General features: G+C 45.3%; 1 protein-coding gene across 1 annotated transcript in view; it reads right to left on the bottom strand.

Annotated features, from left to right (window-relative positions):
- The window catches only part of LOC139212380 (rho guanine nucleotide exchange factor TIAM2-like), a 67,964-nt gene that overhangs the window by 18,199 nt on the left and 26,402 nt on the right, over positions 1 to 23,363 (bottom strand). The window contains exons 4-15 of the mRNA XM_070842919.1: positions 22,753 to 23,206; positions 22,030 to 22,202; positions 20,582 to 20,806; positions 17,024 to 17,209; positions 16,578 to 16,721; positions 13,222 to 13,278; positions 8,585 to 8,761; positions 7,959 to 8,063; positions 7,787 to 7,865; positions 7,600 to 7,689; positions 7,269 to 7,487; positions 4,832 to 4,926 (exon numbers count right to left, since the gene is read on the bottom strand). Of these exons, the coding sequence (XP_070699020.1) occupies positions 4,832 to 4,926; positions 7,269 to 7,487; positions 7,600 to 7,689; positions 7,787 to 7,865; positions 7,959 to 8,063; positions 8,585 to 8,761; positions 13,222 to 13,278; positions 16,578 to 16,721; positions 17,024 to 17,209; positions 20,582 to 20,806; positions 22,030 to 22,202; positions 22,753 to 23,206 (2,004 nt within the window). The remainder of the gene's footprint in view (positions 1 to 4,831; positions 4,927 to 7,268; positions 7,488 to 7,599; positions 7,690 to 7,786; positions 7,866 to 7,958; positions 8,064 to 8,584; positions 8,762 to 13,221; positions 13,279 to 16,577; positions 16,722 to 17,023; positions 17,210 to 20,581; positions 20,807 to 22,029; positions 22,203 to 22,752; positions 23,207 to 23,363) is intronic.

Raw genomic sequence — 23,363 nt, 5'->3', positions numbered from 1 at the left:
GTGCTCAAAAGGACGATGCTAATGTTTTGAGGGTGATGTTAACCACGTTTACAATCTTGGTTTAGTTTGTGAGCACGCTAACATTTGCTGAGTAGCACTGAACAGAACGTACAGCTGAGGCTGGTGGCAATGTCATTAGGTTTGCAGGTATTAGATCATAGAGCCACGGCACTAGTGTGGCTGAAAATGTAGCATAATTCATACACACTGCACGTGATACTGTATATGCATGCAGTCATTTATGTGCTCTCTATAAATTGGGGCTAAAATGCTAATAAAATGCAAATGGCAGGCATATATATTCTGTGAAACTAGTCCAGACTCGCATTCATGGAGCTATTTTTACCAAATACACACAGAAGGTTGTGGGAGTTGTGTGAAAGTTTGCAGCTTATGTGTGAAGACTCATAGTATCAGCTACCTCCGCTAAAACCTTCGACAAGCAAGAGCAGCTCAGCCCATAGTTACCGGTTGTTTGTCCCCTTTGACGTGTCTCTGGCAGGACAGACAGGCGGCCACGTCCTGAGCCAGGCAGGCCAGCTTGTCTTTGAGGAGCCGTCCCAGACTGAGCAGCACGGAGCCCAGGAACAGATCCTTCTCTTCGGCCTCACAGCCGGACGGCCAGAACCAGCACATGGCCAGGAGGGAGCACAGGGCCTGGGCAGGTGACTGGTCCCGCACAAAGAGCTCGATTAAGGTGGTGAGGTAGAGACACGGCCGAGGGTCTTCATCGTTCACCAGTGGGGCTACAATTGGTATGGCTACTGCCATGGCTACACCAGGCACCCCTGGTGTGGTCATTGCAGCCTGATCTGGGTCATGTTGGCTGCAGCTCCCCGTCGGTCCCTCCGTCGCTCCTTCCTTTTTAGTTTTTATCCCCAGTTCTGCCTTTCCAACTTGTTTACAGTAGAGTGGACTGACAAGAGCAGGCTAGCATTAACTACACTGACAGCAGTAAGCCCAGATTATTAGCCTGCTTGCGGCCAGATGGCAGCTGATGGGCTTAGTCATAACGCACGCACACACCTCCCTAAATTACCCCTCCAACTCCCATCTCATAGGCACACACACCAGTTGGGTAAAATAGATTCTCTAAAGTCTGGGGTGGGCATGGTCGTAGCTCCAAGGAAGACGGGCTCATGTTTTTAAAAGATGATGCACCCTAATATCCACAGGCATCTACCATATCTTTTTGAAGTCTTGGATTCACGATAAGAGAGGAGAATCAAAACTGAATAATTCAACTTTCTGTTGGTCACACATTTTAAAAGAGTGTGAAAACACCTCAGACTCCACTGGTCCACTGAGACAAGTAAAAAAAAAGAAGAAAGAGAGAAAAAAGCAGAAGGGGTTAAGAGAAAATGCACTAATGTTGCAATCTACTAATGTATATGCCTTCTTCTAATGGAGAGGAGAAGTGTAATAACATCACTACTTAAAACCAAGTGAATCAAGCTCAATCTCTCTGTACTGACAGGCAGACAGAGGACGGCGTCACTCATAGCTCTCTTCATAAGTCCATTTAAATGCTCTTACTGAAACGTCTAGTCTAGACAAAAGAGGCTTAATATGTCCGTCTGCTGTTTAACATTTGGTTTAATACAAGACTTGACTGCCTGCGTATGTTATCATACAATATTAAAAAAAGTCTGTTTTTCTACATAATGGAACTTGACCTCCACGAAAGATGACAGTTGTTCATCAGCTGATTATATACACTAAATGCCAAATATTTCATTAGGTTCCATAACGTTACAAAAAGCACATGAAACTAGCTCTAAAAATACAGAACTGGTTATTTTCACTGTTGATTAATCTGGAGACTATTTAACCAATTCAATCAAAAAATTCCAATAATTGTTTGGTCAATGAAGTAAAGATAGCGAAACATTCCCACCACCAGAGCCCAATGGGTCGTCTTCACATGGCTCCATTTGCACAATCGACTTTCCAAAATCCAACAACATTTAGTTTACTACTACTACAGATGACCGGAAAACCAGGAAATACTTGCATGACATTTTTGCAGCTTTACATGAACCACTTCTAACTGGATACGTCAAGTGCGACTGCAACTAATGATTTTCATTTCACTTATTTTGACTTTTTTTCTTTGATTATAAAAATCATTTGGTCTGTAAAATGAAAACAAAATATCATGTTAACGTGATATTGAAGAAATTGTGATGGGCATCTTTTCAAAGAGCCCAAAACAGAAAATCATTCAGTTTAGTATTAAAAAAAAAAACTCATCAAATATTCACATTTGTGAAGCTGGAACCAAATTTGGCTATTTTTGCTTCAAAAAGTGACATAAATGATCACATGACACAGATGAATGAAAATTATAATCAAATATTCAAATCAAATTTTCATCAAATCGAATTGATTAATCTAATTGTTTCAGCTGTACATTAAATGCTGGAAATGATACACAGATGGAAAGATTTTCTACTTCCAGTGATACAGACCTTTAATACATCCTGGTGTGTTACTCTGCATGTGCATGGATACATGTGTGTGAGTGGTGGCCGGTGTCGTGTGGTGAAACCAGACCACGCCGGATTACTTCCCACATCCTTCCATCATCATCTGTCTAATGGGACGGCCTGGTACACTATGGATGTGCGTGTTCACATGTGCGCCTGAGAAAGTGTTGCTGACCTGCTCGCCAACAAATCCCCATCATGCCTCAGCTCGGGCTCTTCAAGCTGCTAAACTAGCGGAGATGAGGTGAGGCGTGAACAAAATGGACGCAGCTATTCTGAATGTGTCCATGTGCGTCCTTACGACTGCACTGCTTCACCACACCAGTTTAAATGCGTGTCGAATCAGTCCGATCTGAGATGTGTCGTGGGAGTTATCCGGGACCAATTCATTTTTGTTCTGCAATCGATTGGTCGAGCTCATAATGGTACCCCAACACTGCGTTAAACCAATTGCCATAGTGTTCTATGGCCTAATATATCATTAGGTAAGTCACAGGCACTGGAAACACTATTAGTATCCTGATGGTAAGCAATATTGTAAACTGTGCCAAGTAAGCAACAAACACACACACTCACACGCACACAAATCTCTCGTGTAATAAGCGTAAATTGGAATGCAACGGACCAATTAATCAAAGGTAGTCAGTCTAGTGAGGCAGCTGATTACAAGGTGTGACAAGAGGCTTGAAATTAGCCCTTCCCTTCAATCCATCTCTATTGACTTTCAGAACGCCATGTGTGCACGCATGTGTGCACCAAAATGCTGATACATGGATGATTTTCTACCCGGTGACTCGATTTCTCTCTCTCCCCGCCCCAGAGAAAAAACTGATGGTCGCACGGTGATTAAATTCTGTTCTTCGTGACAGCAAAAATCTGATTTACCAGCACCAATATCTCACCACCCTGTTTTTTTTGTTTGTTTGTTTTTATCGCCTTCACAGTGGCTCTTCATGAGGAGGCAGAGAGCTTGTTTTCCCCTTTTGTGCCTCCAATGTGCACATATGCAGTGACATAGGCACATGCATTCATAAACCTCCCTCCCTAACACACACACACACACACACACACCTATATCCTCCATTCATTCCACAGTAAAAGACAAGCGGCAGGGAGCTGAGCATCAGCAGCAGTGGTGCAGTGCAGATCCCAGCGCAGTGTCACTGACTCATGTCGCCGGGCAAACAAAAAGAGACGAATAGAGCCAGAACAGAGAGAGGAGAAGAGGGCGACTTGTCCTCTCTAATCCACCTCCTGGCTGACCTCAGGTCAAATACTGTACGGCATCCTCTGACAGACGCAATTAGAATAAAGCCATGGCAGCAACAGCAATTAGCGATGACTTCTGGATATTTGGCCTGGATTTACCATCTATGAATCATTGATGAAGCAGGCACAACATGACTGCCTATTCCCTTTTTCATTTAGCCCGTATTACATAAAGAGCAGGTTGGTACAAGTGTGCCAAACGTGCACTCACATTGTTGACAACTACATGGCTTAGAAGGACACAAAACATTAGCTGAGGGATGCAAAGGAAGGTGAATATGCATGAACGCACACACACACACATCCACTCTCAGGCTTCCAGCCATGTCTGCATCATTAACACATGGGGTTTTGTGATGACCACACACACTCATTACTGCTCTCAATAAGCACAGGCATGCCTCAGTGTTGTGGTAATGTAGAGCGTGTGCACAACTCCCAATGGGACACGCTCATGGCTAGTTTAATGACTTCAATAAAGTCGGTTTACATATCAAAAACCTGACTGGGTACTCATCAACAGACGGGACAGAAATAGGCCTGCAATTGGCCATAAATCAACCATTCTGGATATGAGTAGCGGCGATAAATCTCTAAAACTGATCTGAGGCAGAGAGAAGCACCAGGAATATGCCACAAGTATATTTACGGAACGTTACTGTAGCTCTTAATATGATGACTGATATGAATGTTTGAATACATCACTATATTAGACATGTGATTCTTCTGAGGGGTTTGGTTTTGCCCCCAACCGTGTGTGTGTGTGTGTGTGTGTGTGTGTGTGTGTGTGTGTATGTATATGATGGAGGCAGAGGGAGTGTGACACTTCCTCTTCTCTCAGTCTGACAGTAATAAGCTGTGTTTATACCTGTGGCTATGATGGAGTATCCTAATTATGGTAATGCTAAGGATTGGTGCCAGTCTGGTTTCTGACAGTCCCACAGCTGCCACTGTGAGTGGGCACACACACACACTTTTATTCACACAGACAAACCGGGAAGGATAGATGGGTACCGTATGTGGATGTCTATGAGACGACAAACACACACACACTCACTCTAACTCCTCCTTACCTTGCTGTGCTGAACAGGCCTGTGTGCGCAGTGCGAGTGAACATTCTCCAGCCCTACACACAGGGAGTCCTCACCATCAGCTGCAGTGCACACATCTGGAGAGAGAAGGGAGGAGAGAGAGGGGAGGGGGGGCAGTTATAACCTCAGTGCCATTCTTTAGTATTTTCTGCTCATACCACCGTCACCTCATCTGCACTGTGGTGGTTTTTGCTGAAGCAAATCCTTCTTCTGACCACAGAACACAAACAATGCTGGCTAGCTACAGTCTAAAACCATCAGCGGCGCCTGCCAGTCGCACAGAACTTAAATATGTCTCCAATCTAAAAACGGCATCGGCATTCGGTCTTCTCAAAAAAGAAAAAACGTCTGGCAATCCTAATTAAAGACTATTATCTCTTCCACTTTTTGAAAACTGTTTTGTGGCTAAAATTCAATGCTGGTTTTCCCACCTAATAAAATGTACATTTGCATATGAACCATGACAGGGTGACACTATCGGATTTGTTCTGAAAACATTTGAGATTTTGGCGGGTTCTTCTTAAATTCAAGGTCCTGAGGACAAACTCTCCAGCAGTTGGCGCACGAAAAGACTGTATTCCTGATTGTAGCCTGGGAGGCGGGCCAGTGTGACAGCAGGAAACAAAAGAACCCTTCTGGACCTCCTGTGGAGCTGAACTTCTTCTTAAATTGACAATCGTTGTCAACCAAATGTCAGGCTGCCTGAGAAGCATTATTAAAGATATTAATACTCTGAATCTGATTCTCTTGTCTTCCATGTTTGCATTAGGCTGTATGAATGGAGGAGATGAATAGTTTCCTTCTAGGACCGCCACCATGAAAGTGTTAATTCCCCACTATCAGCATTTACCTCCCTGCCTCCTTATCAGCCTGCCTGGGATCAAACGCCCTCTAGAGACGGAGAAGAGAACTGCAGGCCCTTTGATCACACCACTTACTGTAATGAGGCCTTCAAGTCATTAATCCCTTCGTGTTCAATTATGGCTGCAGTGGAGGGAACACTAATGAATTACTAACATTTAGATGACACTCAACACTTTCTCTGAAACGGACTATTTGGTTTGACTGTTTTTTTCAATGTGAAACAACAAGAAAAGTCAATAAAAAGGCATCAAATGTCCTGCACATGATGAGGGAGAATATCGGCACAATACTAGCACATTTAACTCAGATAACTAATTCTAGCACATTTAACTCAGATAACTAAGTTGTTAAAAGGTAGTTCGGTGGGGAGAGCGCACATCATGAACATGTGACATCCCGCATTCAAATCTGCAAGTCATACTCATCACTCTTATTCAACTTACACCATCTGTGTTCATGTAACTTTCTCATAAACATAAAAAAAGCATTTAAAAAATAACCTCATACAAATCTGAACTGTTAGCACTAAGAGACCTGTCCCTCTCTGCTCCTTTTGGAACTTCAACACTTTCACTCCTGACCAATTTATTAATGTACTTATTAGTAATGAAATGGGAACTAAGACATTTTTCTGCCTGGTGTCCTGTATTGGATCAAGATGAATTCATGTAAGCATGGTTTGAAAGTGAGGTTATAATCTGATATCATATCAAAACCGTACCAGATCTTAAACTTGACAGTACCACACCTAATGTTCTTCGGCTGAGCTGAACTGCTCTTACCTTTAGAGTGAGGTTGGCACAAAGAAAAACTGTTTCTCTACCAGCTGTGTATCAGCTGTGTTTGTCCGGCGACATGGATGACATTACTGTTCACTTCTGCAGACAGGATACTATACATTCACAGTGATGATGAGCCGTCCGCGGCCAAAAGCTCCTTCTGGCCTTTCCTCTTCCCCAGGACACGCAGAGCTGTGAAACTCTTTTTTTGACAGTGAGTCGAGAACGACTCTCTTTTGAGGAAGTAGAGATGTTAACTGGAACGGAAGTGTGGTGGCTGGTTTGTGGTTCAGGAGACAGAACCACCTATTTTTGCGGCGAATACTGCTAGATGTGAGCAAGTAGCTTTCAGGTTTCCTATAAATACCGTCACCATCACAAACACAAACCTACCTAGATATAACTGATTACAAAACTAAACTGGGCTTTAACTCTGTGCAGAGGCTGTTCACAGGTAGAATGGCACAGTTTGCTTGACGAGCAAACTTATGAACTGGTGCCTTCACATGTACGCAGAACTGTGAAAGTGATGCCCTGATGGGGGTGCGAAGCATTTGGCAGCAGTTAAAAGTTTTTTCTCTCTCTCTTTGTGCGTCTCTTTCTCTCTCTCACCATCTGTCACACACAAGGAAAGCTAACAACCAAACTAAAAGGTATTGATATCAACTTCTCTTTCAGTGTTAGTGAAGTGTTTCCATTGAGAACAAATCTATACAAATGCATTCCCATTAATGACTGGATGACTTCAAGCTGACTTGAAGATTTGATCTAAGCACCTGAGGAGGACTTGGCTCGGTGGTGCTTGCTGCGAACCTCCCGTTTGTGTTTGAGAGGAGGGGCCAGGTGGTTGGAGGTCAGGGTGGCCGGCAGGGGCCCGTCCCTCCTCAGGCTCAGGTGCAGGGTTTGTTCAGCAAACAGCGTCTGGATCAGCGCCAGGTCCAGGCCCGACACACACCGGCCATTCAGCACTAGGATCTCATCGCCTGGACGCAGACCTGGGAGCAAAGACAAGCATGTTTGAGAGGAGAGGTGGGAAAAGCCACGCAAACCACACATGACGTTATTGGTGATCTCAGGATTATTTGTCACTCTTAAGCGAGTGGGCACCTTCATTAAATGCCAGTCCATCAGGGAGTACTTCACTGACAAAAATCCTGCTGTTTTTCTGGCCGTCTATGTGTCCTGTTACAGCAAAACCTGTTAGGAGGAAGACAAAGATAGTTAGAGTGAGCAGAAAGAATCATGAGGTGCAGATAAGAACAAACACACAACAGGACCTAAATCAACAACTCACCAAAGTCTCCACTGCTGTTGGGCCTGCTCATGTGCAGCGTAAACACATTAAGTGGGACCACCTCCAGCTGATCACTGACCTACAGGGTGATATCAAACAAATCAATACACATGCAAACACATGCGCACAACACCTTATTGTCTGCTCTGGATTTAATGTTTGCCCTCCTCACCACATCGCGGACGAGCTCGCCAGGAGACACGTATCGTACCTCCACGCCCCCCCCCACTCGTCCGTGCAGTCGGAGGCAGTGCAGGTCCGGGTCCAGCTGTTTCACCTGTTTACACAAGAGTCCCTTAATGTTCAGCAGCCTGCATGCACAAAATCATCCGACATATTTCACGCACCGGCGCTTGGTGTGACAGCTGCTGTGCGGCCGAGGTGTGAATTATTCACTGACTTTACACTTAGTGATGAGAAATTCACAGTAAACAAAAAAAAAAGAGCTGCGCCCAAGGGACCATGTTATCTGTGTCCATCTTTCTGTAGGCCTTGTTGGGGGACTATGAAGTCAGACACTGGACGGATATGTGTGTCATTTCCAAGCCCCTGGGAGTATAATATATTTATATCTGCTGCTACAGATGCTCCAACAAAGACTATTTGACAACAATCACGTTTGATCGAACCCCACTTCATAGGAAAATACACATTCTGCACCATTAAGTAGCACCAGACAGCTAAATCACATTGATGTCACTGTGTTTTTGCAACAACTGTCAAGAATGAGCAACCACTGTCAGAAACATGCAACAACTGCTCTGGTGACATGTCATCATTTCTGCCAACCAAGCCAACCTTGCAGGCTGCAGAGAGGAGGTCGGCGGCCGCCTGGTCTCTTCTGACGGGAACTTGGACTGTCAGGGTGTCTGGCATATAGACACACGTCAGCACGTCTGTGTGGCTGCTGATGCTGTCCCACACACCGCCCTCAGGGGGCGACATGGAGTAGATGCTGGTCAGCACGTCCAGCCTCTGTGAGAAAGAGACAGAGGGTAGGAAGGGGAGGGGGGGTAAAGAGAGATAAGAAGGAGGAAGAGGAAGGGTGAGCGGCATTAAAGGGAGGAGAGAGTGCACAGAAGAGGGGAAGAAGGAGGTAAACAGAGAGGGAGGGAGTGGGTGAGAGAGCGCGGCAGACTTTGAGTAACAGCACACAAATCAATACAGTTCCATTAGTTTAAATGTTTGGCTGTGGATCAGGCAGCAGATCAAAGATGTCATACAATTAGCCTTTCAGAAATTCATTTGACAACACAGACGGCAGTTGCTGCACATAATAGTCATCGTAATGAGCGTGTACACAAGACGAGTGGCAGGTCTAGACATCCAGATGAGATCTGCACAGTTCTTAGTTGGTTTGAAAAGCCACAAGAGTAATTTTGCCTTAAGTGATGCACGGGGACAATTTATTTCAAAATCAGTCATGTTTTAAGATCAGCCATTTGAAGGTAATTATTTGTTGGTGGCATTAACAGTGAGGTTTGAGCTGGGTATAAAGGCCTCACAGGCAGCCATTTGGGGGTTTTGGTTGCGACTACATGTCTCTGGAGGGAAAAGCGCCACTGCTGCATTGAGGGACTGTGGGAAAAGCCACAGTGCAGCACAAGACCACAATTATCAAGGCCCTCCATCTTGAGGAAAGGCTCAATCACACCAAATGTAGTGAAACTCGGGTTGAAGAAGCCAGTGATTCAGCACTTCTGACAAAGATGATATGACTTCTTGGTTAAACTGAGACGTGGGACCAAGAGGGATAATTGCATAAGTCTGGGTATATAGCAATGCTCTAAATGCATTATGGGATCATAAAAATGTAGAGTGGTGTGTGTCTGAGGCTTTCTGTCTGAAGTGCATGTGCGTGAGATTTTCTGTCCATTTAAGAAGCCGGCTGCTCACTGTTAATGCATCACCTCGAGAGGAAAAAGACCTTTTTCCCTGCCAGACTAAAAGCCTAAAGGGACAAGCAAAGGCCTCTGATTCACAGCATCACTTAGCTCCACACACACACACACACACACACACGTAGCATTCTCAGTGTGGCTCAGATAAACACGGGCACACAGACAAACATTAGCCTCATTTTCCATCAAAATATCCTCTTGACTAGTCTACTTCAGGACTCGGCGTCAAAATAAAAGCCACCAATGTTCTTACCAAAATGTTTCCCTAACCTATACGGATGGAGGAACACAAAGTGCCACCTCAACACCCACCTTTGCCTTTTTCGTTAGGGATGTGAGGTCATGCTTACACACGGAGGATGAAAAAACAAGCCGTCATGGCATCTGGTTGCATAACCGCCCCACTTGTGTCCCAGCAACATGGCATGACCGGAAAACTAAGATTCGGTTGCCCACGCTGACCTGACCAGCAGCTGACTAACACTGTACGCTCATTCGTGGCCTGAGAGGGCTGTAACGGGCCGCTGGTTGCCTGGTCAACGTTCCATGAACGACTGCCAGGGGTCCGGTCCAGGCACGCGCCGGACTTCAACAAGTGCTCTGTGTAGTGAGTGTGTGCCCCATTTATGTTTGCATCCAGACTAAATAATTCAAACCAACACTACAGTCTTTCCCCTCAAGTGTGGCAAATTATTTCCATGCAAACTGGTCCTCCACCCTGGAGCTTCTAAAGATGGAACGTGGAGTAACGGACCCTTTATGTTCCACTTAGCAACTGGACAGCACAAATATTACAGCGCTGCCTCGAATAGATATGGTGACCATGAGGAAGAAACAGAAGAGTGGCTGAGGATAATTTCCTTCTATTACATCTATTTAAAGAGTATTACTCTTAATTTCCTCAAAGCTCCACCCAAGGTTCCTCTTCCCACCGCTGTGTCACTTCTTTCCACACACTCACAAGGTGACAGTAACGGCCACCCAGGCAGCACTAGTGCCTGTTCCTCAGCAATGGCTTCAAAGTAAAAGCAAAGGTGTGTATCCATGGGCACTGGAGTGAAGTGAGAGGAGGTGACACACGAAGAGGGTTCAGTATGCTATGGACAAGAGTGGTGAGATCGTCATCTCAAGCCAATAAAAAAAAAAATTTCATTTCCAGAGAAGAAGAATATGAAAAGAAGGGGAGGTGAACCTTATATATATATTTCTATGCTGCAATTTACTCAACAGCATCAGGCATTTGTACACCCTTTAAATGCATATGTGCAGCAAGTATTTAGCTGTTGAAGTAAAGTAAGTCAAGAATTCTAGCAGTCTAAAGATATTCACTCACTCAGGGGCCTGACAGAGGGAGTGTGGGTGGAAGGAAAACTTTGCCAGTCAATGTGAACTGTGTTTTAACCTTTATGGAGGCCGAGACAGCCACCACATCACTGACATGTTCGCCACATATAGCTGCTCATCTCTCTCCGCTTCAGTCTCAACCTACAGGCAGACGGGGCGAGCACATCCTCAGCCTGTGTAAAGAGCTGGCTTGTTCAATTCCAGTAGAAAAGACAGGAATTGCATGCAGGGATACAAAGAGACAGTCACACGCTATAATGGAGTGCACACAAGCCGTGAAACTACAACCAAAAAAAACTTGACTTGACTTCACAGGATTAGTGGATGATGATTGCTTATTAGAGTAATTCGAGGGATTTGAGACCCAAGTAGGACAACAGCCGCAAAATCATGGAGACAGAGTTGAAGAACTGTATGTGTCGACAAAAATCAATACTGCTGTGTTATCCTCTCTCTTTCCTTACTTCACACCCTAAGAATCTTAATCCCCGCTAAATCAAACAGATTCTCGTGACAAGCTGTTTTCCACATCCAGACAGAAACACACTGCCACTTTTTAAGAAACATTAAAGCATTGACGCAATGAAGGCCATTATTGTCTCCCTAAACCACTTCCTGTTCTGAGTCCAATTCAAGGCCCTTAATGGGGGCAGTTCTAACACTCGCCACATTCACCACGGACGCATGCTATGAATCACTGCATCCTGTGGAACAGCTACCTTCATAGCACATGTCGCTCTCTGTGGAGAAGTGTCCGTTACGCTCATCTGTTGGCGCCAAACTTCGTCTGCTCCTGCGGCTTTGATAAGATTTTATTTCAAGGCACAAAAAAAAAAAGATCTTTATAAAAAGACACCATCTTGGGACTCAAGGCATTCAAATATTCCCACTTCTTTTTCACATGGAGGACAGAACACCGGCTCAACTGCAGGACCGCTTAATGTATTCGGTCATTTTCCATTAAAAAGGAGCCTTTGACCCTTATCCGCTTTCTTGCCAAGAGTTCGGAACAGATTGATACCACTCCCAAGTCTGTTGGTTAAATACCAAACTACCTCCAGTAGGCGCTTAGCTTAGCAGGAACAGACTGGAAACAGAGGGAAACGGCTGACCTGGCTCTGTCCGATGGTGTAAAAACAAGAATTAGTGGTTTAATGGGGGTTATGTGCCAGAGAACTAGACTATGGGCAAAGTGACTTCTTAGAGGATTGCCCTCAATGTATATAGTCTGGCACATGACCCCCCCCCCCCTCTAGTCTTTATGCCAAGCTAAACTAACTGGCTGCTGACAGACATGCCAGTGGTATTGATCTTCTCATCCAGCTCTCAGCAAGAAAGCAGATGAGACTATTTCCCATATAAAGAACTATGGATAACTCTTTGTTGTTGGTTTATTGCAACATGGGTCTTACTCCAGCCTCATTAGTATCAGTGATAATGACGCTGTCAGGGTAATGACATCAGGGAATGTTGCAACTCTATGTGAAGTAGTGGAGTTGTTGCTCTGTTCAGAAACCTTTGGCGAGTGCAACATTATCACAAGAGGACACAGAGACGTGAGTGTTTGAGGATAGTTTTGTTTGGCGATGAAGCTTGCTTACAGCAATATTTCACACCTCCTTGATCCAAGCATGTAACTATCCAATAACATGCAAATGCCGCAGCCCGACGTCTGGCTGCACACTTGACAAGCGTTCAGCAGTTTTACCAAAATACCATGCACTCACACTTTCAAGCGGCGCTTCTGGTCAACGCTTCAACTCAACACTCCATTAACTCAATTATGCGGTGATCTGACGCCATGTCCACACTGGAGTTTAACACGGTTCAACCGATATGCTGACTATTTATCTTTCAGAGACCTGCAGATCAACATGAAAGGAATCTTCGCTTTGATCCAGGCGGATGCACACACTTGCAGACCCCACCCACACACACACACACACGCACACACACACGCCCTACGTGCTAAAACTTTACACAGCACGCTATCAAAGCCGAGCCATGAAAAAACAGCAGAGGTCACCGCATAAAAGCGGACCCGTTTCTGCCACGGCTACTTCACGCTAAAACCGATAACTTAGCACATAAAACGGTACCACGGGATGGATGTGACAGATGGCAGAGGAATTTTTAAAAGATATATCAAAGATTCCCAAGCTGAAACGGTTACTGCACGCCATGACTCACCTCAGTGCTCCTGGGAGGGAGGGCGTACGTTTGACCTCCAGCGTCGCTCTCAAAGATCTGAAATCAAGAGACAGACAGTTAGAAGTACAGACAGAGGGGCACCACACTGATTGACTCATAAGCGATTAAGTGCCCAGCCACTTCGGCAACACAATATTAGACACACACGGTGCTGTTATGTAGTTAATTAAAAACTACGTGTGGTGAGTGAGCCGCTTTGATTCTGCTTCAAGTCTGCTGCCTTTGAAGGTGCGATGGTGGAAATATACTATGTGCGTGAGTGGAGGGGGTGTGTATGGACACTGAGTGGTTTCTGTGTAGCAGAGAGATGAAAGAGGGAAACAGTCCGGTTACAGACCCCCCCCTCTACATCTCCACATCCACCCCTCAGTGTAAAATCTCTCCCTTCTTGATCCATTCCATCTTCCTCATCCCCTCCTCTCCAGCTCCTCTCCCCGGCTTGTGATTGTGAGGCATGTTGTGTGAGGCTAAGCCCGGTGCAGGAGGTGACTCTGCGGCCTCAGAGGACTTAAACAACTCTATAATACAGCAGTGACAGAGAGCCATCCGTTATGTGAGGGTGTAACTCCAGCCCTCACTCACTCAGGCAGCACTTATCAGGTTTTGCTGAGATACTTTGTCACCGGGCAGACAGGCACGATAGGTGGCACAACTGGTGAGAGAAATGGGCCAAAACAAAAGCTAAAAAGTCCTGGTGTTCTGTTCTAAGATTAGCTGAAGCTGAATTTCCTGCAACATTCCCTCTGACAGCACACTACACTTAAGAATTGTTGCACAGAAGAGACCAGCAGGAGCAATCCAGTTTTCCAAGGATCAAGATTACATTTCCTGCAAAACAATCCCAAGAAGTTCTTTTTACCATCAGAAAACCCTCCTATTACGGCAGAAAGAGCCCTAATCTGACCCCTGAGCAGCACAGCACAGTAACCCCCCCTCCCCAACACGAGTACTTTTATGAAGTTGCTGTAAACAGCCACTTCGCCGTAAACTGACTAATTTTAGAAAGCTTTACCAACTCCACCACAAATCCTCGGACCTTTCTGGCCTACTTCCCACAGCAAACTGCCGGCCAGCTCCTTACTGTATACATAGCTCTCCTAAGACGGATGAGAGATGAGAAAACGAGAGGGAAGGAGATGGAGGGGGGGGCATGACTTTGGGGCAAGGTTGTCGAGCGCGGCGTCGCAGTGGTAAATGAGATTTAGGCTTAGTCAACACAGATGAGTCAGTGTGGAAACTGTGGGAGAAGAACCAGCGGCGAACACTCTGATGTTTATGCTCAGAGAAACTGGGGGGGGTTTGTGAGAGAGGATGAGGCCGAAGGGAAAAAAGGAAAGACAAATGGTAAGCGAAATAGGGGGAGAGAGCGAGATGAAACCCTTGGTTTAAGAGATTAAATTCAGGCAAAAAAAAAAAAAGAAGAAGGCAGACAAAAGGGAGGAAAGCACTGAGAGAAGATGTCTCGAAGATGTTGAAGAAAGCACAGACTGGAAGCCTGAGAAGGTAACAACAGATTAAGCACGCGTGGAGGACAGTTTGGCTTCTCACATGGCCTCACTGTCCAAATCCTTCCCCGGCAAACACGTGGCTCGCTGGTACCACATGAGAGAGGAGCTGAAGGGCTGGTGATGTCATTTAGCATGGCCCCACAAGTCACAGAGAACAACAGCTCACTAACACTACAGAGATATTTCTTGTAAAGAAGGAAAACAACACAAAGACAGCATTTGTCCAGGGAAGCCCAGCGATCCCTTGAAGCACTTACAAACTTGTCTGGCCTTTATTAGCCTCTATGTAAAGAAAAAAAAATACCAGAAAAGCACTAAAATGAGCTTTTAAGAGAGGGGGGACCTGGAGAAAAAAAATAAAGGGAGGCTGTTTAATATTTAGCGTCTTTACACCAACCATCTGCTGGTATCTGCGGGACTGAGAGAAAAGCAGAGAATGCCATCTACCACATATGGCTTTCAATAATTCATGTGTGTGCTGCAGCGCCACCTCGGCCTTCTGCACTGTCAAAAGTAACTGGGCCTCATTAGGCCGGCCGGCTGGAGTTCCCCAGAAAAGCAATAACACACATACCTGGCCGCTGACAAACGTGCACAAATGCACAGACATAAATATCACAGAGCAGGTGGTGGGATGGGTGAGCAAGATAAGAAACAGGACAGGGAGCATTTTGTAAGCAGGCAGGAGTCAGGGCTCACCTACAGGAGAACATGATTGGCTTCTAGCTCCACAACACTAAGGCTCCATATTGACTGCACAGCATACAGAAACATACAGTAACGTTAATGAAGACCATACTTCTCTCCCCTCCCTATGCTCTCAGCTAATGACCAGAGGTCTATAAAGGCTTGAGAAAATGAGAATCTCCCGTGGCGATTCTTAAAATAGACCACCAAGAGAAAAGTATTCTCCAGAGTCGTGCCTTCAGGGTTCCGAGCTGTGGATTTCTGTATCAATAAATAACCAGCTTGCATGAGTCTAATTACTAACCTGAGAGGATTTAGACTTCCCCCCTCTGCACCTGGGTGAGGAATGCTCCTCTGTATTTATGTTGATGGGAGGTGTGCAATCCAACTTACCAGGACACGGTGGTGCGCGGATGGGTAGGGGGCGCATGAGCTATGTGCCTCTAATTAATAAACTCTCCTTGGGGAGAGACTGTGCTAATGTGCACGGCTGTACCAATCTCTTGCTTTCTTTCAAGTCAACGCAGGCGCTGTACACACGAGAAAGCAATAAGGCAACATGTTTTCAGGTTGTTTCATTAATGAATCTGCACAATGTGCGCCGAGGGAGTGAGCACAGACAGACAGCCCTTCTCAGCAGTTCATCCTGACAGACCAGCGTGAGCGGCAGATGTCAGCGCTTGTGAAATCTGCATGCTCATGTTATGGGTATACTTGTGGGTGCTTCACCCTGCTGAGTACATGAAGTGGGTGATTCTGCATTTAGAATCTGCTAATCCAGACAACCTGAACAGTTTCACTACTCTGGGGTTCAATGGAGATTACTAAGTGTCACTTCAAGGTCTAAGTGCTGTTCGACACCGACAAGAACACAAAAATAATGGCATTATTTTATCATTATCTAATCTTTGACATTTGTTTTTTGAACTACAAGTCACCACACTCCCCACCACCACACCTATATATCTTGGTTTTATGTAAGCACAAAATGACATAACAGTGATAAGAAACATTTAGGAATAAGATATTAAATCTTCAACTTTTCTTTTTAAAAATCAAAACAGCCTTTAGAAGTAATGAACACTTTGCTACAGAGAAGTGTGTGTGTGTGTGTGTGTGTGTGTGTGCGCTCAGCAGTACCTGTGATGCAGAGGGCCTCTTTTCCCGGCCTCTCTTCGTTAGGTTGTCGAGGCCTTTGAGCGAGGAGAAAAGCCCTCTCTTGCGGTGCTTGTAAGTCAGGGACAATGAGCGCCTCCTGAGTGTGGCCTCATCTCTGGAACAGATCTGAACAGATACACACTATCAGAACTGCAATCATTTGGCTCAACAAAAAAAATTCCATCTAATCAGGCCATCTTAATTGGGTTTATTTTCCTCCGCTAATGCATAGACGGAGTGTTCCTGGGATGCTTTTTGGTTTCAAATGATTAAAAGATTTTTTCCAAGGTTACTGTTAGACATCAAGTGAATTAAAAGTGAAGTATCCGATGCAAACCAGGATGTTAGTGCGGGCCCTTTGATTCTGTATTGTGCATTTATTCATTAGTCCCTCATGGGTCCCTTCGGGGGGCCTGTCCAATCCTCACCAGAGCATGGAAGGAGGAAACAGAGAAGATCCCCAAGCGCCCCAGGGTGGTTTTGGTGGGCCGGCTGGCGATTGCAAGTAGACTCTTTGGGTTGGGCAGCTCTCCACCCTGCAGACTGGCCAGGTAGCAGCGCATCCTAAACAGATCCATGTTAAACCTCTCCAGGTTCTGCTCCCACTGCTGGATCTAAAGGAAAAGAAAGATAAGAGTTGCTAGAGGTTGCTAGACTTTTTTTTCAGCCACAGTCCAAAAAATGGAGAGTTGAGGGGAGGTAAAGGAGGGGGCCAGCAGAGGGGAGGAGGAGGGGAGGCAGAAAAGGGAGTCAAAGAGGGAGATCCTGGGTCAGCGGAGTGCTTTCCATCAAGCTAGAATTGCTTGCAGATGTAGGTGGAGGGTGAGGGCACAAATTGTTGGAGGTTTGATAGTGGGACTGCATATCAAGCAGGGGAGCGAGTATGTGTGCAGTAAATCCTAATGCCTTTTTTTATGCAAGTCTAGAGAGGGTGATGATGTTGCACAGACCCGTTAAACCTCCACCACGCACACACAAACGCAGTGCACACACAGTTGCCTTCCTGTTTGCACTATGTAAGAAAGTATGACAAAGTGCTTATTTTGTTGGCTGGAGACTGGTTTTAATGAGAACACTCACGTTAAACAACCCTCTATAACAACTGACTTTAATAGGTCTCATCTGCACTGTTGAGTTCATTTAGAATAACACACCCTATGGCGTTGTCCCATTAGGTCTCATTCACATTGATGGCATTCTTTAGAATTAGGAGCAGACTGGGGAGGGACAGGACGGTGGTGTTTTATGAACCTCTGACTTTCACAGTGGGACCATGCTGGGCTGTGTTATGTGCTAAACCCATGAAAACGCCTATGTACGCAGCCGTGCAGGTGGCCTGGGTTAACAAGCGTCGAGTCAGTGACATTCAGACATTACTCCCATTCCAGACTTGGGCCATGAGGACAACTGCAAGGAATCCACATACTTTGTTTGAATGAATAAAAAATAATTAAAAAAAAGACCTTGCAGTTTGGCATGTCAGTTATTTAAATAGCTGGAAATGATTCAGTACTTGACATTAGTATTTCTAAAATGAAGAACGACAGACGGACCTACACATCAAATTTAATTTCTGGAAAATCTGTGAATTTTACTCAGCAGCTAAATCATTACTTGGTCTGGTCTATCTTTTAGTGGCTAATGTTAGCCATACTTCAGAGAGCCATTGCTGTGGAACTGACAGTACTGACTCAGTTTGCTAACTTTGATGACTCATCTCCTCTTGTGCTGTGTACTGTTACACAATGTTTTACCATTCAGTGACATCTCATAATTGTCACCTGTGGGCACAGTCACTGCAGGTCAGCAACGGTCTCGTTTTACTGTGTACTATAATTTCCAGGTAATTACCGGCCATTGCTATGGACTACGGATGGGTTATTAACTACCCTCATCTAAAAAGCGATATAAAAAGTGATATAAAATAGGATAAAACAAGTTTTTACAGGTGGGTTTCCTTCTTGGAATAATAGTAGTCACACATACCCTTAGTATGTTAACATGGAGCACCAAAGCTAATGACAGGGACACATAACCTTCCTGTCAGGTCCTTGGTATTAGTCCACTGAACCTGAACTCAAAGACCTTGTACAAAAATCCTCTGATAGTAAGTAGGTAAGCATAGCACCTTTTTTATCCTGCTATTTCTAGCTCATTATATATAACACGATGTTCTTGAGGAGCTGTGAATTAATTCCACTGAGTGGTTTTGAAGATGACTTTAGATGGGAAAGGAGGTATTACTGAGTAAATCAGATAAGCTCCTTCCTCAAAAGCAAAGACAAATTTAGGGTAGTTGCTGCTTTGGGAAAAACTCTTGCCTATGTATAACTGTCACACACGATCCTAGCATGCTTCTGATTTACACGCCATCTGGATCTGTTTGTCAACAGTCAGATACCCGCGTCTTCATTCAGGTTCTAAAATAGTCCTGTGCATAAAATTCGATTTGATGATTCATCCCGGGGTGGATCGCTGACAAACAGAATTTTTAAATAAAGGAATATATGCAGTCTATTGCTTCCTGCATCGAGCAGGCTTCAATCAGTGCAGTGAGAAAATCAGTGAAAAGTCAGGCATGTTTGGGCCCATCTGGCCTGCGTGCACAACTTATTCACATCCATTTCAGAGCCATTAAGTTCGGCAGAAACAAACCTCTCTTTTAACAGATTCTCATCTTTTCTTATTTCCCCTCTTTAACATCTGCCCCTGGCTCTCTGTAAAGGCCTTGATGCATAATAAGTCTTTCAATGCAACTTGATCACAGTGTGTGAAACGGGGCAAAGTCAGTCTTCAAAAGAGGTCTACTGGCACTGATTTCAGTAGACAAGGGTGGGGGTGGGCTACATCAAAGTAGTGCCCTGTTGGTGCTAGACAACCCCACCGAAACCTTAAATCTATCATCAGCCTCAGGGCGCCAGTATCTGAGTCCCGTCCCATACCCCTCTGACCCTGTCATTGACTCCAACCCCGTCTGTCTCTTTGTCTACTAAACTGGCTAACTGGAAACAGATACAAGCACGCAGTCGGCCAGTCTTGCAGTCATGCAGTGACATCTCCACTGGTCATTACTGTGGTGAGCTGTCCAGCTTCTATCTTGCTGCTTCTTCATAATAACATGCTCAGATTTCAACTCAGGGCGCCTTAACTAGAGACCAAATAACAGCTCGTCCAAGATAGGCAACTACAGCAGTAAACGCACAAGTGTTCATTTTGCTTTTGTAGCGTGTAAGCAGTTAACCAACATGAACATGAGCAGCTGACAAAACGTGAACGCTCACGGCTGTGCAGATGCAGGAAGTACAAATTTGTTTTGAAGGGCACTTTAAGTCACTGACCACCTGAGTCACAGGGGGAAAAGGCAGCTGGATTTTCCCCACATTCCACAAGAAATACCAATTCCTAGTAAAAAGTATTTGGGTTCTCGCTAAGCTATAGGTTATGGGCTTTTTATACCCATCAGTAATCTGCTGTATGTAGGCTACAGCACAGCGCTGGGTGCTTTGGATCTTCCCCCGGGCTGTGAGGAGGAGGAAGAGGATAATGCATGTTGAGAGCCCATTACCAGGAAACATCTGGAATCCCAATCTGATGCTCGGGGAGCGAGCTGCTCCCCTGGGCCCCTCACGATGCGTTTGGGGACTGATGCATTTAGGCCACTTCACCCACCCACAGACGAAAATAAAGCACAGACTTGTCACCGCAGTTACAAAATAAGGAGAATTAAGTAGGGCATCATGTGGTTGTTACATGTCTGAAATCACAAAACAGAGTCTGAAAATAAATTATTATCAAAAGAGAACATGGTACAGCACCTGCCATAAAGTAAGCCAGAAGGTTTTCTCTAAAATATGTCCCCAGGGCATGAAACACTGTATAATGCAGTATAAAATGTGATGACAGGCCTTATTATCTTATTGATGCTGGTATTAATTCCAGCTAATTCAACTGATGTCTCACTATCACTGCCATCGCCACCATCTCACCTGGTTCTCAATAGCCCTGCGGTTCTTCGGGTCACTGACCACAGTCAGCTGCAGCTCGGCCATCTTCTTCATCTTCCCGTCCATGTCGATCTTCTGCAGCAGGCCGCGGACCTGGCTTCGCAACAGGCGCACCGTATCCTCCTTCCCTTGGCGCTTGGCCAGCAGGGAGGCACTGGCAGAATGGATGGCTGTCACCCAGTTCTCCAAGTCGGTCTGGTTGCTGGCCTGGAAGGGCAAAGGGGGACAGGGAGTTCGATTTGATGAAGCAGCCAGCCCAATATTCCTGTTACAAGCTGGATTCAAAGACGAGGCAACTGATAAATCTGGGCTGCCAATGCACTGCTATTGTGTTATTCTACCATATATCACAATAAGATCATTGGGTGGCAAGACGGGGTTTGCTGGATCGATAAAAGAAAACTTGATTAATGGTGTCTCTATGAGAGAGCACAGATTATGAGCTGTTGCTGAAATCAAACATACATTTTCCCTGTTAATAAGCCGTTTCATGATTATTACTCTGTCTTTATTAAAGTGGAAGCCGGACAGTGGTTGAGAAATCAGTTGAAGTCACTTTACAACGACAGTGATTCATGCTCAACAAACCATGTGAGTGGAAACAAAAAGGAGGAAACCCAGGCTGTCTTCATGTTACAGGGTAGATTCTCTCTCCGTTTGCCTCTGGGGCCTTTTCAGCTCCGCACACTGTTTTATTAGATGTAGGTCTGGAGATCGCAATATACTGCAGTCTGGGAAGCTTGTAATCTTAAGTGGAGGAGGCTCCACGGAAAGAGCTGGGGCTGGGGATGAATTTGGTAGTGATATATAGGTCAGTAAGCACAACGGGCAAAATAGGATGCGCTCTCAGACCCCTTAGCTGGAAAGTTTGGGCACTTTACTTGCATGCCCCTCACATGCTAAAATTAGTCATTTAATATGCTACACTCGAGGGAAAGGAGGCTGGAAAGTGTACGTCTGGTACAATTCAACTACAGCCGCTTATTGCAACTGTGCGCTGCAGTGAACCTGTTTCTGTCGGTCTGATGAGCCAAAACAGCGGCTTCTGCTCTTCGTTTGCATACTGAATGGCGCAGTGTTTTGCATGAGAGCAAAAGGAAAACAATGCGGCAATACATTCAAAAGGAGAAAACCACACAAGAATTGGGAAGGAGACACTTTGTGACTTCCTGCTTGAATGTAAAGTCTGACATTCTGAGACAAAAGAGCAGGGAAAGTGATGCGAGACAAAGGTTTTATGTTGAGCTGCAACACTACACATCTGTCATCCATGACACCATGAAAAATATGAAGAGCCTGCTGACGTTCTCAACAAAGAACAGAACTTCCGAGTGACAAGATTCATAAGAGTTATCCCTGATGATTTGACCCAATTATCAGCAACAAATTTCAGAGAAATGTTCAATCAGGAGCGACTGACTGCACTCCACCTGGAAGAGGTAGACGTCTCCATACGAGTTGCTGAGGCAGAAGACGTTCTCCTTTTTGGGGTGCTCGGGAACGGCCTGGACGATGCTGTCCTCGGCCAGGAGAGCGTAACGGGGTGACAGCTCCTGCTCCGGAGAGCCTTTACCGTAAGTCTCATAGAACAGCAGCGAGCATCCTGGAACAAGAGAGAGTAGGAATACAGACACAAAGACACAGAGATAGTTGTGCGTGAGTAAGCGATGCAGGAAACAAGCAAGCGTACATCATCAAGCCAAGTTTCTCTATAATGGAAGAGTCTGGGGTTTTTACAGCTGCCGCATAAGCTTTTACACAAAAAATGCTGTTGTGAAACATCTAACAAATGAGGTCCTGCAGAACTGGCATACACAGAAGTACAAAAGTTATATATACTCTAAATGGACCACAAATGTCTTTGCTTTTATTTGTAACTATACACAACGTAACTACAGGTGATGTTCAGAAAACGCTTAACAGCAGTGCCTGACCCAAATTTCACCCATTCAGGCAGAAGCAATTACATAATTCCCTGCAAGCTTTAAGGACACAACTGCTGTTAAGATGAAAACCCTGAGAACAAAAGAGGAACCTCACCCCTCCTCAAAACTGAATTATGGAACTAAAATTTGGATAATCTGCACAGTCAGCACATTCTTTGATTCAATTTCAAGGTGCATAATTATTTCCATCATTTACACTTAGCTCACCTTTCAGGGTCACCCAGTACTGCTTCCACTTGCGGCGGGTCACCAGCTCCAGCTTCCTGTCCTTGTGCAGGGTGACGAGGGGTTTGAAAGAAAGCCAGCCGGCCCTTCTGACCACCCCCTGCTCCTTTTCAAACAGTAAATCCAGCTGCTCCAGGGAGCCCTCAGCCGACTCACTGCTGCTCTCCCCCTCCTCGGTGCCCGTGGATGGGTCTCTCCTCTCTCCACCTCCCCCTGGTCCCTGTCCAGTGCCCGTCTCCAGCTCCCTCATGAAGTTCTCATAGATATTCTGGCGCACGGCATTGCTGGCCGTTTGATGAATGGCTCCTGACGATTGGGCCCTGGAGGCTCCTGGGAACCAGAGGAGGCTGGAGACCTGGGATGGGGAGCTGGTGTCTGCAGTCAGGCCGTCAACCCCACTGTCAAAGGCATCGCTCAGGTCTTTGTACCTCGTTTCCTAATAAGATACACAAAAAGTGGAGAAAAGGGGAGAGGAGCATGTGGGGGAAAGATAAGTCGGACTTCGCTAACGAGTTATTGAACTCATCTATATTCACACGTAAACACACCATATATATCCAGCAGAGCTTACATTAAGACAAAAACTTTGCTCC

This window comes from Pempheris klunzingeri, chromosome 13, assembly GCF_042242105.1.
Source record: "Pempheris klunzingeri isolate RE-2024b chromosome 13, fPemKlu1.hap1, whole genome shotgun sequence".
Taxonomy (NCBI): domain Eukaryota; kingdom Metazoa; phylum Chordata; class Actinopteri; order Acropomatiformes; family Pempheridae; genus Pempheris; species Pempheris klunzingeri.
The sequence above is the reverse complement of the archived record's forward strand: the minus strand, read 5'-3'. Positions and strand labels throughout refer to the sequence as shown.